At 39.1% G+C, this 15,368-nt stretch overlaps 1 protein-coding gene across 5 annotated transcripts in view; it reads left to right on the forward strand.

The window, feature by feature from the left end:
- The window catches only part of ppp2r5eb (protein phosphatase 2, regulatory subunit B', epsilon), a 34,187-nt gene that overhangs the window by 545 nt on the left and 18,274 nt on the right, over positions 1-15,368 (forward strand). The window contains exons 1-2 of one of the 5 annotated variants that reach the window (XM_026339144.1): positions 1-29; positions 7,262-7,425. The exon at positions 1-29 is cut by the window's left edge and continues 545 nt beyond it. In XM_026339144.1, coding sequence (XP_026194929.1) covers positions 1-29; positions 7,262-7,425 — 193 coding nt within the window. The other 4 variants (XM_026339145.1, XM_026339147.1, XM_026339146.1 and 1 more) reach the window with 4 other exon arrangements.

A 15,368-nucleotide genomic window follows, 5' to 3' on the forward strand; every position in this document is an offset into this window, starting at 1 on the left:
ATGATGGGTGATCGCCCAAGCCCGCCCAGGTAACGTTATCTTATTAGCACACATTTAAATTTAGTTTTGATCCATTCACTGTTTTTTAGAAGCTTCTTGTGTTTCCTCTCTGCACAGAAAGCTAGCTGGTGGCAGCTAATAAGCTAAGGCTGCATGTTCAACTTGAGCTAACCCGCGATAGCCGCATCACTAACGTTAGCTAGCTAACGTTACCTAAAATGCAGTTTTCTCAAATAAAGATGGGCAGTTTTGGTGTTAACTTGGATTACTTTCATGTAAATATTATTTAATTGTTTTGTATGGAACGAGGAGACAGCTAGCTAACGGCAAAAGCGTTAAATTCAGGCGCTTTGCAACGGTTAATCGTGGAGCTAACGTTGCTAGCTGGCTAACGTTATTGAGGTTATCGCGCTGTCAAGTTTTGATTATGCTTCTTGCTGCTGCCAGGCCCAACATGGCCAAGCTAACGCCTGCTCTCCTAAACAGCTTGATTTTTGACCTTATGCAGCTGATGGCGTACTTTACAGCTCCTACTGATAACAGTAAATATTTAACATCAAACTGCATTGTAAATGAATATAATCTTTATTGTGCCATTTGGCTTAGTGGCTGATCTCTGCACACACAGTCGATGTCAGGACATTTTCACATTCAGGTTTTGCTAATGAGTAAATGCTGATGTTTAATCCCCATGGCTTGAAAATCCTTCAAAAGTGAATCTCCTGTTAAGCGTCACATGTGTAGTGATGATCTGATATGAACTCTTAGTGACACTGAATGAAGTGACTGTCTGTCTAAGTCTTACCTTTAAAACAAGGCTACCAGTCATGTTTTCTTGTAAATATTGTTTTAACGACACTGTAGTGACATGGCTGTTGAAAGGTTGAAACATGGTGGTGAGTGAGAAACAAACCTATAGAAACATAAAGGTAGATGGAGCGCTCCGAGTTGACTGACTTCTTTTGTCAGCTCCAACTTTTACTTTAATTTTTACCTAAGCGCTTCCTTTATTGTTCATGCATGATTGACAGCAGCATATTAGAGGCCAGGTGTGGTGATATGCATTACAGGTGATGGTATTTGTAAAGGCGTACTCCTAGAGTTGGTGCTGTAACGCTGGCTCATCTTCAAGGTTTCTTTCTCACAGCACGTTGAGGGCAGGACCAGCCCTGACTGAGATAGCTTAACAACCAAAGTCTCCTGTGTTTATGGTGATGCTCGTGTAGTAACTGCCTTCTTCTTATCAGCTCAGTGTGGCTGTGTGAATGTGTGCTTGCAAGTTGCTGAGTTCATTTTTTCCTTCAGTGTGAACAGCATAACGATCTCATGGATGAATCACACCAATTAGATGTTTTGTCAGGTTGTAGTGTATAGTTAATAGTGGCAACAAGAGACTTTCTGAGCAAGTGAGGAGTAGTAGAAGGATTTGAAATGGTAAATCTGGGTGTACACCCTAAGAAATAAATATGTCTTCTATGATTCATATATAATTTTCCTTGTAGGCATTATACTGACTTGATTATTACAGTAGTTGTTGCAAATTTAGACAATCTTTTGGCTTAATCTCAACACATTGTCATGTCAAGTGTCTTTAGTAATCATGCATAATGAATGTGACTGTCTAGCACGTGCAAACAAATGATAGGAAAGAGCTGAAACAATAAGTTGATTAGGAGAATGATTTGGTTACAGCTGATTTTGTCAGTATAACAGTATCGTACTTCCTATTTTGGGCTATTATATACACATAGAATGTAGAGATGCCACCTTTTGTTTTACAAAACTATAATTTTATAAACAAACAAAATAATTTATAAAATAACTAGACAGTTAATCCATACATATTGGTTGCTGCCATTCTGTAAGATTATTCTTTTTAGTTTTTTGTGTGATCAGTTCACCATTGAAACAGTGAGAATATCATCCACCAGAAAAAAGTCTATCTACAGAAATGTATTTGGAAATATGGGCATTTTAGATCATTTTTGAGGTAAAAACGTGTGGCCTCCAGCTTCTGATGTGTGAAAAGTTCCTGCATTGGTGCGACAAAGACGACATCAACTAGGGGTGGGTGATAGAGACTTATATATTTAGACAGTATATTTTGCTATAATTTAGCAGTAACAATATAAATTATGATATGACAATAGTACACTTTAACAATATTTTTTATAATTAATAAAGATTACTGGCTAATATAGCCATCATCAACAAACTAGGAGACACTTGGACCGACTCTTGTGTCGTGTCAACTTCTCCTGGGCCAAAAAGGTCTCTTTATACCAGCAGGTAGTGATAATCTTTGTAGTTTAAAAAGGGAACATGGAAGAAGATTTGGGACTTTAGATAAACTAATCGTAAACAAAGCCATAATTGTCTGTGTTTGCTTACTATTTTCACAACACTGTCGCTCATCACAGATGGTTTAAAGCTGCTTCAAATCAAGAATATGTCTGACAAGAAGATGTAAATTGCACTGGTGTCCATTTCTCTTCTTGCGCTTTATTCAATGTGAATACCCAATCAGTGGTCCCTGTCACTGACGGTTCAGCCACTGAATCAACATGCTGAATCACCTGAAAACCGGGCGACGGGGCCTGACCAGTGTGGGACACCACAAAAACTTGGTCAGCACACGACGACCCGACACTTGCCAATGACCAGCTTGGTGCATCATGTCTCAGAGAGTAGATTGATACAGTTTATAATAAAATACCAGTCATATAAAATGATTCAGCAAGAAAATAATTTGTAGTAGTTGGATAATAATATAAATATTTAGCGCCCCCTACCGCCACATTTTCCATTCACAAAGTCTTTATTTTGTATTTGAAATATTCATCATGGTGTGAGACTGTTTCAGCAGAGCTTAAGTTGAGTGTGATGCAGTTTTCTCAGTGTTCACTGTTTTTATCAGAGTGAACCTCCTTTCAGCTGCTTAACTGACATATTCACATTAAATAGTTTTTCTGAAGATCATTCAGGTGTAATGTGCATACCTGAAGTTGACTCAGAAATACTATAATAGGTGCTTTTTTGTGCAGCTCTGTGAGTGCTTGAGCTTTCCTCCTGCCAACCTCCTTTTTGTCTCCTGGTTGTGTGTGTGCATTTTGTTCTCTCGCTCTGTTTTGCCGTTGCCTATTTGTTGACTTCCTGTCGAACAGTCGCTCCCTCCCTCCCTCCTCTTCCTCCCTTTCTGTTGCGTCTCTCTATGCCCCCTCCACTCTCTTTCCTCCTTGTTCTTTAATCCCACCCTCCCTGAGCCTTTTTGGATGTCATCTGGTCTCTTATGTAAGAGGCATGGGAAGGGAATAGTGTTGGTGCTTGGGTGCCATACGCCTGACCAGCCGCCTTAGTCTTGCTTTCCTGCTTGTGTTGTGGCGGCACTGGAGTATTTTTGCTATTAGCCAACTAGCCAGAGAACGAGGGAGAGAAAGTGAGGGGCTAATGGTTGTACATGTGGAGTCTAGTGTTCCTTTGCACAGGTAAGTCAAATAAGCCTGTTGATGTAGTGTTTTAAAGATTCTTCTAAGGGAAGATGAGTGTTGTTGGTGCTTAAAGATATGGACAGCTCTCAGTGTTGCTACTGGTGATGAATAAGGCAGAAAGTGTGAGTTGGTTTCTTTTGTGAAAAAAATAATTTACTTATCATTTGTTAGTAGATCTTGTAATGGTTTTGTCAAAAAAAAAAAAAGACAAAGGTCTTTTTTGCATCCAAAGGAACAGGCAGATCCAGATTTAGTGCTGCAGCGAAGAACTTTCACCAGTTAGTCTGGTGATTATTGCTTTTTTCAATTAGTTTTGTTTGCAGATTGCTTTAGTAGAATAGTGAAAAATACAAAACAATTGCTCCTTTTATACTTAACCTGTGTCCAATAGTGATTTTGATCATCAAAAGAGTTGTAGATGTATTTTCTGTACTGTTTCCATTAATTGAGTAATTGCTTGCGCTCTAATTACCTTTTATGAACATATAAAACAGAGACAAGCAGCTAAACTTGCTCATATGAGAAACTACAGCCAGAATGAATGGTAGATTAGCTAAATAAATAAGTGTGACAGTGAAACTAATACTAGTGTCACCTCTATATGACTTCCAAACAAAACATGTTACTTTATGACTGCAACCTTTATGGATATTTGTAGCCACTGTTTCTAGGCATCATCCCAGCTCAGAGAAATGTGGATTTAACCATTTACGAGAATAAAACCTGAACGTCACAAAGGTGTCAATCACCATGTACGTCAGAACTGTTCCACCATAAGCCATTAGCTGGAGATAATCTCAGCGTGAAGGTGATTTCAGAGGCCTTGGCCTGCTTTGTGTCTAGTCTGTTAGACTCAGCAACACCATACAATCAGCAGTGTATTCAGGAAGCAGGCTTATCAAAGTCAATGCTAAAAATCGTAAGACACAGATTTAGTTTTTAGTGTACAGTGATTAGAGTAATGCACGGTTTCAGTGCAGGGGAACTGATTGACAAGCTGACAGGTGTCGTACGTCTACAGTCATATAGTGCAGATTTTATTCTGAGCTGTAATATCTGGTCCTAAAAACAAACTAATATCCAGCTGGGATTTTGCTCTTCTCCTGATGTGCTTTCATATCGACTGTGTGAATGACTTGGAGTTTACCTCAACTCACAGTTAACAAATATTACCCTAAACCTACTTTTTGGGCGCCTGTTCTTGCTGTTGGTGCCAGTTTTAGGTTTTTTGGTGTTTACTTTTACTTTTCTGTATATGGCTCTTCATCCAGATTCAACTAAAACTCTTCCCACTCTTCCCAATATTTAGAGTGATCTGTATTGATCATTGGAATGAGGTATTCATCAATATGTTATTAGTTTGTAATCACAGGAAAACACAAACTTGTGTTTTCTTTAGCTTAGAATCAGGTTTTTATGGCTTCATCCCTTTCATGGACGCTGCCACGTTTCTACTGTAGCCCAGAATGGACAAACCAAACAACAGACTCTAGAGAGGCAGTCAAGTTTCACTTTGCCTAATGTTGAATGACCTGCCAAACTGGCTGTTTTTAAGCAGATTTCACACGGATCATTACCAGCTGTGTGGTTATGAAATATTTGACAATGAGTTGTGTTGACAGATGACTTTCCTGGCATGTAATTGGTCACATGTTAACCTGAATCTGTAGGGCGTAAAACATCGACATAATTAAGCAATCCAAGTTATTATTAAGACAGTAGATATTATTGTTTTGTTTAATTTTCAATAGCTGTTTGCATTAAGGGTGATAATGAGAAAAACCTTTGTCGGTCTTATTCTGACATTTTCAAACCACGTTAACAGATCCGTTTAGTCAAAGTGGAGATCTGCTCACTCATATTAATCACAGTTGTCTGTCTTGATTATCATCTGCCTCCTCTTACAGTCATATTGCATCAACAACCTGATGGTGTCTAACCACAGATGGACATGCTCCCTTCTTTGCAAATGTTAATCACTTGTAAAATGGCAGCATAGTGTATGGGATGATGGACAATCAGCTGATGGCTTGTAAAAATCTTTCACTGTCAGCAAGTGATGCCCATATCCTCAGGCAACCGGCTGACGTGTCCGTGTTTGCTTGCACTGAAGGCCGATGTGTCCTGGTGCCTCTGCTCTCCTAGTTTGTGTGCTCTGTCCACTCTGTTATATATGAGGCCTGGTGGACATATTGTATGACGGTCTGTGTGGCTTTGACAGAGCATTAGAGATGCATCCAGCTTAGAGTACGGCCTGTAGCGTCTCATTCACATCTTATTACATAACGTTTTTTTTTTTTCTTTTTTGCCAGAGCTCTGATTTGTTCTTCTTACACTTTCCAGCTGAGTTAATGTGGACTGAATTAGGATCTTTGTCCTCTGCGGACATCGCCCTACGTTAGATGTTAAAATCCAACTGTGGTTGTTCACCATGTTCATGTAGAATAGCTGTCTTAAAAAGTTAAAAAGTTGACAGCCGCGCTGTTTGAAGATTGTAATTAGTGTCATAGCTCTAGACTTTGCTTCTCAGCTGACCCATCACTGATTGTTCTTTATACTCTTCCAAACATTTCCTCATGGTTGTTGTATTTAAGTAGTCAGTGAAAAGTGTGATGGCTGCTTGTTAGTGTTGTTATTGCCTCAGCAGCCAGTTTCTTTTTACGTGTAATCAGCAGCCAACACACAGCAGTAGATGTTTCCTCAGCTTCCTCCCACTGTGGCGACGGCTCACAGCCGCGGAACCAGCTCCGTTGTTGTAGGTAGACGCTGGTGGTGTTGTTTTGTGTGTGTGAGTGTGATGGTCCATTGGCAGGTAGGAAGGTGGTGTGTTTGTGTACTGTAACCAGGCCTCAGCTGAGACCTAAATAGTCTCCCATGCTAGGAAAAGGAGGCTGTCTACTTTGGCTGCACAGGTTTGTTATGAGATAAAATGCAACAGGAAGATGGAGAGCTAAAAGAGTCAGTGGGGATGTTTTTTCCTTTTTTCTGCCTTCATGAGCTCAGAACCAAGAATAAACTTTTGGCTGTGAAGCTGCATGACAATGGCTAAAAATGTGTCTTTGGTGAAGAAGAAATGTTTGGTCTTCTGTGCACAAAACTCCAATGCAAATGTTGTAAAGTAAACATTAAATATTGGGCTTAGGCTTTGATTATGACAGATATTAGAGTAACTTGTGATTATTTATTACATGTCACTAAAGTGAGACTAATGTGTAAGTATGTGTTATAAATTCAAAGACTGTAATCACCTTTTATTTGGTATTAGACATTTTAAATGAGTAGAGAAAGCATTATAAAGATACAATTATGAATAACAGAAAATATGATCTGTAAATTGTGACACGATTCACTAATTTTTGAAGGTCAGCTCAAGGTCATGTAATTGCTGAGAGGTAAAGTAGGTGGCAACCACCTACTGTGAAATAAAATATAGTGTAAATGTATATTTCTATAATTTATTTTAAAATGTAATCATTTGGTTCTGCTTATATTGAGAGAGTTTCAAAAGTTAGGTTTGTGCAATTGAGTTTGCACAATACACATGATTTAAACTTTGAATATTATCTCCATCTCCACTCAACCGAATCAGACAAACCGTAGCCCTGATATTTGCTTTCAGAAATCCCCATCAACTGAAGCAAAGTCTGATTTCACTGAAGGTGTTAATATCCTGTCGTTGATCATTCAACCCTCACTGAACTGGGTTCTTTCTAAATGCATATTGATTATGAGTTTATTAACCACTCACACCCCCCTCTGTGTGTTCCTCCCAGCAGGGCTATGTCCTCGGCAGCCACCACATCTCCATCTGTGGACAAAGTGGACGGATTTTCACGGAAGTCTGTCAGGAAGGCCAAGCAGAAGCGGTCACAGAGTTCGTCCCAGTTCCGCTCTCAGGGCAAACCCATAGAGCTCACGCCCTTGCCACTGCTCAAGGGTAAGACTGAGTGTGCGTGTGCGTGTGTGTGTGTGTGTGGGTTGCTAGACTGAATGAGAAGATAACTCAGATTTATGGTTAGTAAAGTCAGGCTTCTGGTCCAATAGTATTATATTATTATCACTTATTTAAAAAAAAGGTCGCTTGGATGAGAAGTAATGCACAACTCATTCGTAAATCTACTTCTTCAAATCGGTGTAAAACAACTAAACCAAGTTCCATCTTACAATATCTTGTAGAATTTATACTTAAGGCTACGGCACCAATTTATTAAGTGTCTCCACACTCTCACGTAATTAAAATACCTAAGAGCTACTGTAAAGCAGATGTTTTACTGAGTCAGCAAACAACAAATTTTGCAACAGATCAGAGAGGATTTCTAACAGAATGTAGCAGCCGTCATGATGAAAGACTTAATTTCTCCAGAATATAAAAGTCAAGCTGAGGAAAGGAATGTGAAGTTTCGCATGAAGCCAAAAATTTGCTTAAACTGGAAGCTGTTGACTTAAACTGAAAAATTCAGTTGAAACGCCTCAGGTGTTAACAAGCCTTTATAAAAACATCAACATTAAGCAGGTAGTTGGAGTTTTGTCCTTGGGAAACCACATGAAAACAAATCACCGAAATTTGTCACATTTATTAAATGAAAATGAAATCTTCTGACCTTTCTAAATACTTGATTTCAGAGTCCTGAGTCCTTGGTGTTTACTTTAGTGGCAGTGTGTTTGAATGAAGGAGTGGTCTGACTCCAGGCAGAGACACTACCTACTGTATAACACTGCACCACATGGAACAGGCTCAGATTCACTTGCCTCTGCTCACCTTTTTTTGTTTTTCATCAGGCAGAAGTTGTGAATAAAACCTGGGACGTGCAACTTCATTTTTTGGTATCACCTTTGTTGAGGTTCCAAGCAATGTGAGGTGGTACCAAAAGGTGACGTGACTGATCACAGAGGTAACAGAAGTGTCACAGCCACAGCCACTATACATGAATGGTTTTGTGTTTTTTTTCGTGTTGTTGCGAATGTCGTGGCTGTGACAACTTACACAGAGACACAAGAACATTCCTTTGATGTCCTCCATTGTTTCGTGTGTGTTGGCAGATTCATGTAGTGGGGAGTACAACTTGTACTTGTACCTGTTATCAAAAGTGATTGGTAGTAGTGAGTCTTCTGTTTGTGTGTGTTAGCTACACACGCAGACAGGAAGATCACCGTGATGATTTCAGTGTGCAGGTCAATGTTTTGTCTTCCACTGATGTTGGAGAAAACATGTCATACTCTAATGCGATTGTTGTTTATTAAAGTTCAGAGACAGATGCTGTGTTTACATACATACATACATACATACATACATACATACATACATACATACATACATACATACACGTTTTTTTTTTGTTTAGGTTTTTTTTTTGGAGATGGCACTTACTGTTAGATGAGGAATGTCATTACTGCATTACTAAGCAGTGGAGCGTACTGATATGTCACAGTTCATTTGGCAGATCACAATCCAGGTCAAGGTGAATTAGGTTACGTGTGTTATGCAGTCAGACACACCCTCACATTTCACATGTGCAAATATAGCTGTGTGTTGTGGCGTGGTTTGGTGGTGAAAGCAGGAATGCTGCCAGACAGAAACCAGACAGATCCACCACTTGACAAAGTTTAATGGAAAACCGCATCCTGCTTTCTTCTCAGGTGGAGGCTCCACCCTGCTGCTTCACAGAGGGTGGGTCTTACTGCTCTCCCTCTGTTTATGTGTTAAAATGTCACATGCTCATGCTCCACTTAGTGTGGCTGTCTGTATGTAAACACAGCATCTGACCTCAGCCCTCATACAGAGGTTTACACACAAGTACACACTGTATGTTAACAAATCAGATATGGCATGAATTTAGGCTGAATTGTTTCTGAGAAATCCAGAGCTCCACTTCCTCAAAGGCAAAATGTCAAATTTTTCTTTTCTGAAAACGATGGGATGAAACATACCTAGACATGTTACCTATAACTGTTCTATCAGCGATTAACTATATTTATTTATCTTATCAGTGATTATCTCTTCATCATGTTGTGGCATAGCTGTTTGGCAAGCTCTGCTGAATGTGTAAATTCTTTTGTTTGTATTCCCGGTCATAGCATTTCCAAAGATTAAACCAGATCCATCTCTAGTGTATAAAACATTTTCTCTTTCCTTTCATGATGTTGGTGTTAACACGCCTACTGTACAGTTTTATTTTAGTCAGTTACAGATTGGTATTATTAGTAGTGGTTGTAGTATTTGCAGTTCAGACTGCCATTGGAATGTGGGGGAGAAAAAATATGTAACAACCAAAATTTAACTAAGATTAGTTGCTAAAGAATTAAATGTTCGACAACTAGTGACAATATTTGTGTTTTACAAGCACCCTCTCCAGCTGGCTTGACCTCGGTGTCCAATTGTCAATGATTCTGGCAAAAAGACATTTTGAGCCCATATGCATCATGTGACCAACATGCTAATTGTACAGTGTAGCACTAATCCTGATCTTTTTTTGTGCAGCATCCACCTTTTCAGAGTGCATCTTCTCTGCAGGATGAATCTCTGCTCTCAGAAGAGAGCAACCCTCTCATGAGACCATGTGGAGATGCTCACTTTCCTCCATTTGGAACCAAAACTGTGATTAACGTATCTCACTGTAGTTGTAACAGAGTGTAGACCACAGAATGCACAAAGCACAGGAAAGATTTTCTCCTCTCACCTCACTTGTTTTACATTAGATGTATAATTAAAAAAAAATGTAATTATTGGAAACCATTGATGTATTTTATGTATGAGCAATTGAGCAGTTGTGCAATTCATAATGTGAATACTTGATTATTTGTTTCAGTAATTGATAGATTAGTTGAGTCAGATAATGAGAATGAATTGCCATTTCAGTCCAAGATGATTCAGAGATACAGAATCAGGCTTAGCCTCTTTGTAAATATGTGACGGAAAAGACAAATATCATTTTAACAACTGAAATAACATTTTGTTGCTGGAAGAACTACAACAAAATGTGCACTTACCTTCTGGTAACTAACTGCACTATACAATCTGGTAAACTATATTTCAACAGGATATCCCCTTTAGAGCTTAAATAAACACAGTAGTACTTACTAACAGTTCAGTTATGTAATTGTACAGCGACTCTATCTACAATAAGTGTCATGCAAAAACAACAGGCAGAAGTACTTTGAGTTCTTGTTGTAGTTTATTTTTAAGGCCTTACTGTATTTATCTGTGGCTGAGCGGATAAACTGTTTTTTTTCAGCACCTCCCTGCTTCAGTTTCACGCGTTTCCTCCACATTCGCACAGCTCCTCACATTTCTCACCTCCCCAGCACAAACACCGTCTGCTGCTCCCGACCGCAGCTCCACTGGAGCTCTGCATTTAGCCCCACACAGTAGCTTCAGGAGGCAGTTTACTTACAATGAAGTCGGGCTGTCCCGAATTAGAAACACAGTCTATAACAGATTTCACTGCTAGTTGTTGTTCCCTGTCTGCTGCTTCTGTACTCTATCATGTTCCTGCAGTACATTATGGAACAAAACACAGTGCCGACAACCGTGTTCTTGCTGTGTTTTTTATGTTTAGTTTTTGTTTTATTTGTTGTTGCTGCAGGTGGGACAAGCCTCTGTATGGACTTGTCTGTGGCTTTTCTGCTAGTGGAGGTTCTCTATAGCAAGATAGGAAGGTTTTTGAATATTTCTAACTGTATGTCATTATTTATCTTGGCTGAAAATATTACAGATGAAGTTTGCAAACGCAACTAGGAAAACCTCAAGCACTTGAAGGAGTTTCTCCAACCAGTTGTCATCTAGGTAGTTGACAGTGCAGTATTGATTTAGATTGCCACCTTAAAAAATGCAAAAGTCCAAATTGCCCTACATATGCAGCTGTACAAGAGCTTTGCTTGAATGAAATCAATTTTAGAATCATCTAATCAAATCTGTCCAAACATTTGATACCAGCTATTTGGCACTTCATAAGTTCTATTGACACATTTGGGTTGGATCAGAATGTATTGAGGTTCCATCACTAATCAGCACCTTCATGCACTTGGCAACAAATGGGGGTAGTTCAAGTGTTTGAAAAGCAATGGAAACAGCTCAGCTCAGGTCATGTTCTGCTTCTGGGCTGGCTTCTGATTAAGAGCTGACATGGTGGGGAAATAGTTTTGCTAATATGAGACTGTTGTTTGCTTATGAGATTAATGTGAGGGTTTTAGCTACTTTACATGACTAAATACAAAAGTTTTGTGGTGTTAATGGGCCTTCATGTTAGCGGGCATCCCCTGGAAGCTATTAGTGTCTTTCTACCGCATGGTACTGACTCAGCTCAGCTCAGCTCAGCTCAACACAACTCTGCTTTCTATTTTTTAGTTTTTCTTTGGGGCTGAGCTATCAACAAATATTCAGAATTCAATTCTACAATTAGAGAAGAAAAAAAAAAGATGATACCAGAATACAAATTTATCAGAGAGAAGTGGTACTACCATAGCCACGGTTGTCCTGTGTACTGGCTTCCTAAAAGTGAATGAAGGATTATGAAACTGTCTGAGCTTCAGCATGTAGATCCTGGAATGTTAATGGAGGTGTGAACACATTCAGCAATTATCACAAAAAATTCACAAAAAAAAAAAACTTTTTTTTTTTCTTGGACGTATTAAAGCAGAAGAGCACTTGTAGATGACTCTACAGTAAACACTGCTTCATCCTAAGCTGCTGGGATGCAAACATACTACAGCCTAAACTTTCTAAAGCAGCAGATAAGGATAGCTTCCTGCCGACTTCTTCTCTAACGCCTGAGTCTCCTTGCACTCCCATATAAGTCCATGAAAACAAAGTGGAAGAGCAAAGAGTAAGTTTGCCTCTTCCACTTGTCTGTTGTGAACTTTAAGCCAAAGGCAAATAGTAGACTCTCTGTGGACAATCTGTGTTAAACAGATTGTAATCAGCCATTGTAGAGCTCGTCAGGCAATGTAAGAGCCTTCAGGTCCACCACACAGTGATTGTCACTGTCATCTATTTAACTGACAGGTTCTTCTACCTTAAATCTTTCAGTATTATATAACTGACAGGGAGATGTTTGTCTGTCAGTGCTGGATTTTGTTTACTGGCTTCCCTAAGGACCAGACTCAAAGACTTGAGGGATGTATATAAATCTGTATTATAGATTTGTTCAAGATATTTTTTGTAAGTTGTATTCATGCTGCATTGTTGAGTACCTATGCATATTGCATATGTATCGTTTCAGTCACTGGGATGATTATTTTATGTTTACTTTAGATTCTCCCTACACACAATACCATTTGTGTCAAGACAGAATTCCTGTTATCCTGCTGCATGGTTTGGTGGCTGATTTTTCAGGATTGTTTTTAGAACTCGATTGTTTTGGTATATTTTAGTTCAAGGACGCATTAAATGCAAGTTTCACCTGTTTTCAAAAAATAATTGGCTGTTTTCTTGCTTTTATTCTTTTTTCAATGCCTGTAGAAAATGTTAGCATTTGAGATAGTGTGATAATGATTTCTCTCTTTGTGAATGTTTAGGTTCCATCTAAAACAACATCATCTACATCCTTTGTTTCACAAACTGCTTTGCTTTTTCTTACTCTTTATTTTCATAATCACATGAAGTGAACTCCTGCTTTAAGGTACACATGTACATGTCAGCAGAAGTGGGCATACATGTGAACTGCTGTATCCTTGGTGCTGTCCGTTTAACACACCATCAAGATGCACAAATCACTTTTGTTTTTCCTCCTTCCTTATTCTCCTCTTGCTTGTGGGTTAGTCACCATCACAGGTCAGACTTGAGCTGGAAATGACAAGCAGGGTCTTGGTAAGGCATGGTGGATTATATAAATCCCATCATTGGCAGTGTAGCCCATTCCTAGACGTTTAGAGGAAGATGAGGAGGGTGCAGTTCCTCGAGGGGCTCCCCAGGCAGAAAGGATGACACACACTGTCAGGAATTTTTACAATAGACACAGTCATTGTCGATTCCTCAGCAAAGCCACACCCTGATTCGACAGATAGAGACTTATGGTGCTAAATTCTTTCTAATGATCTACAAAATTTAAAGAAAGCTTTCAGCTATGGTACAGAGTGTACCTAGAGGTGTGATAGTTTATTGAAAGAATGCGTTTTGTAGATTTACTAAACAAGACATAGTTATATTAATTTAGCTTTGATTCTGCTACTATACTCCCACATGTCGAACGAATGGACAAGCAAGAACATGTTAGTCACTACCCAGTGTCTGAGAAGAACAGTGACTTTGGCGTACGTAATGACCAGGTCAAACATCTCAAGTGTATAACATGACAAGAATGTAGGTTTTTGTGCACTGAAGTATCACTGAATGGCACTGAGGCAGCGTGAATTCTTCCTTTAATCTGTTCACTGTGTGTAAAGTGATATTTGAGGTTGTCCCTCCATGTGCTTTGTATGCTGTCAAACACCAGTAAGTATTTTGGTGCAAACAGTTGTCTAGCAATAGAAATGAATAACTGTACACAATGTCTTTGCTGTGATTATATGGAATGTTTTGCTTTAAAAAGCAACCGTTTCCTTACAGTACCAATCACACGTCTGTCAGATGTACTGATAATATCTTCTCAAGTGTTTTAATTTGCTGATTTCTGAAAGCAGAATTTGTGTGACATCATTCTGTCTACCCTCTTACGACTTGAATGAAACAAAAGAAGCATATTTTGCAGTTATGCAGAGTTCAGCTCACATAGACGCACAGCTCCTCATTTACAGGTAGCACTATTCAGTCTGACGCAGGTGATTTGTGCAGTTTAGAGAGTTTGAATAATCTGATGTGCAACACTCGTATGTACAAGATCCACAAACAAAAGCGGGAATATTTTAAGAAAAGAATACAAAATTAGGCCCAATGTGTTTTGAAGAATTTAAAATATCTGTCTGCGGCCGTCATTTCATTTCTGTCCAGCGCTTTACTTTTCAGAATTTCAGAATGAATCATATCAGGCTTATTCACAGTACATACAAAAGCACAGATAGTCACTAGCAAACTGAATGCTCTGTAGCAATGGGTTAGAATAAATTCATTTACATCTCGGATTCTGTACTGGGGAAGGTTGCTGATTTTATTCCCTTCATGAATAGAAAAACCCAAGAAAAGTTATAAAATCATGCTTGTCTCACGTTCCTCAACAACTACTGGCAAGTTGCCCTTAAGCGAGGCCCCAAGTCTTCTAGCACAACACTGAGGTTGTACTACACAACTTGCAGTTGGGACTGTATACAGCTGTCTGAATGTGAAGCAAAAACAAAACATTAACACTCAGCCAGAGGTTCAGCTGAACAAAAAAAGAGAAAAACCTAATGGAAAATAGATGCCTTTCCTCGTCTTCCAGACCTTGCACATGTACAGTGAAATGTTTTCAGCAAGTAATAACTATTCGTAAGAGCAGAGAAGAAAACAATGCCAGATCCTTTCAACACAATATGAGAACATACTGCTGTAATGTTGTAAATATACAGTAGGAATCCTGTAATCTTGTTGCTTTAATCCTGTAATCAAGTGTTACAGTTGGCCGCATAGTCAAGGTTTCATTAAGTGTCTCCATAGAGATGTTCGCTTAAGGAATTAGAACTAGGGAGGATTGCAAACAAGAGGGAGAGGTGAAAAGTGGTGACGAGCCTGGCGGGAAACCTGGAGGAAGGATTAAGAGTCCTTTAATGTTCTTTGTCAGGGGAAGGAAAGGAGGGGAAGGAAATGGTTCCTGTCAGCCAACAGCTAAATCCGACTCCTTCACTTTTCGGGAATCTGTCCAGCCCATCTTTCCTTTATTCCCTTTCATTCTCCTCTCTTCACATGCATATTGGCATTGAAATGTTTTAAATTACATATCATAATGCCAAGATGATATTACAAGAAGCATA

This window comes from Anabas testudineus, chromosome 22, assembly GCF_900324465.2.
Source record: "Anabas testudineus chromosome 22, fAnaTes1.2, whole genome shotgun sequence".
NCBI classification, from domain to species: Eukaryota; Metazoa; Chordata; class Actinopteri; order Anabantiformes; family Anabantidae; genus Anabas; species Anabas testudineus.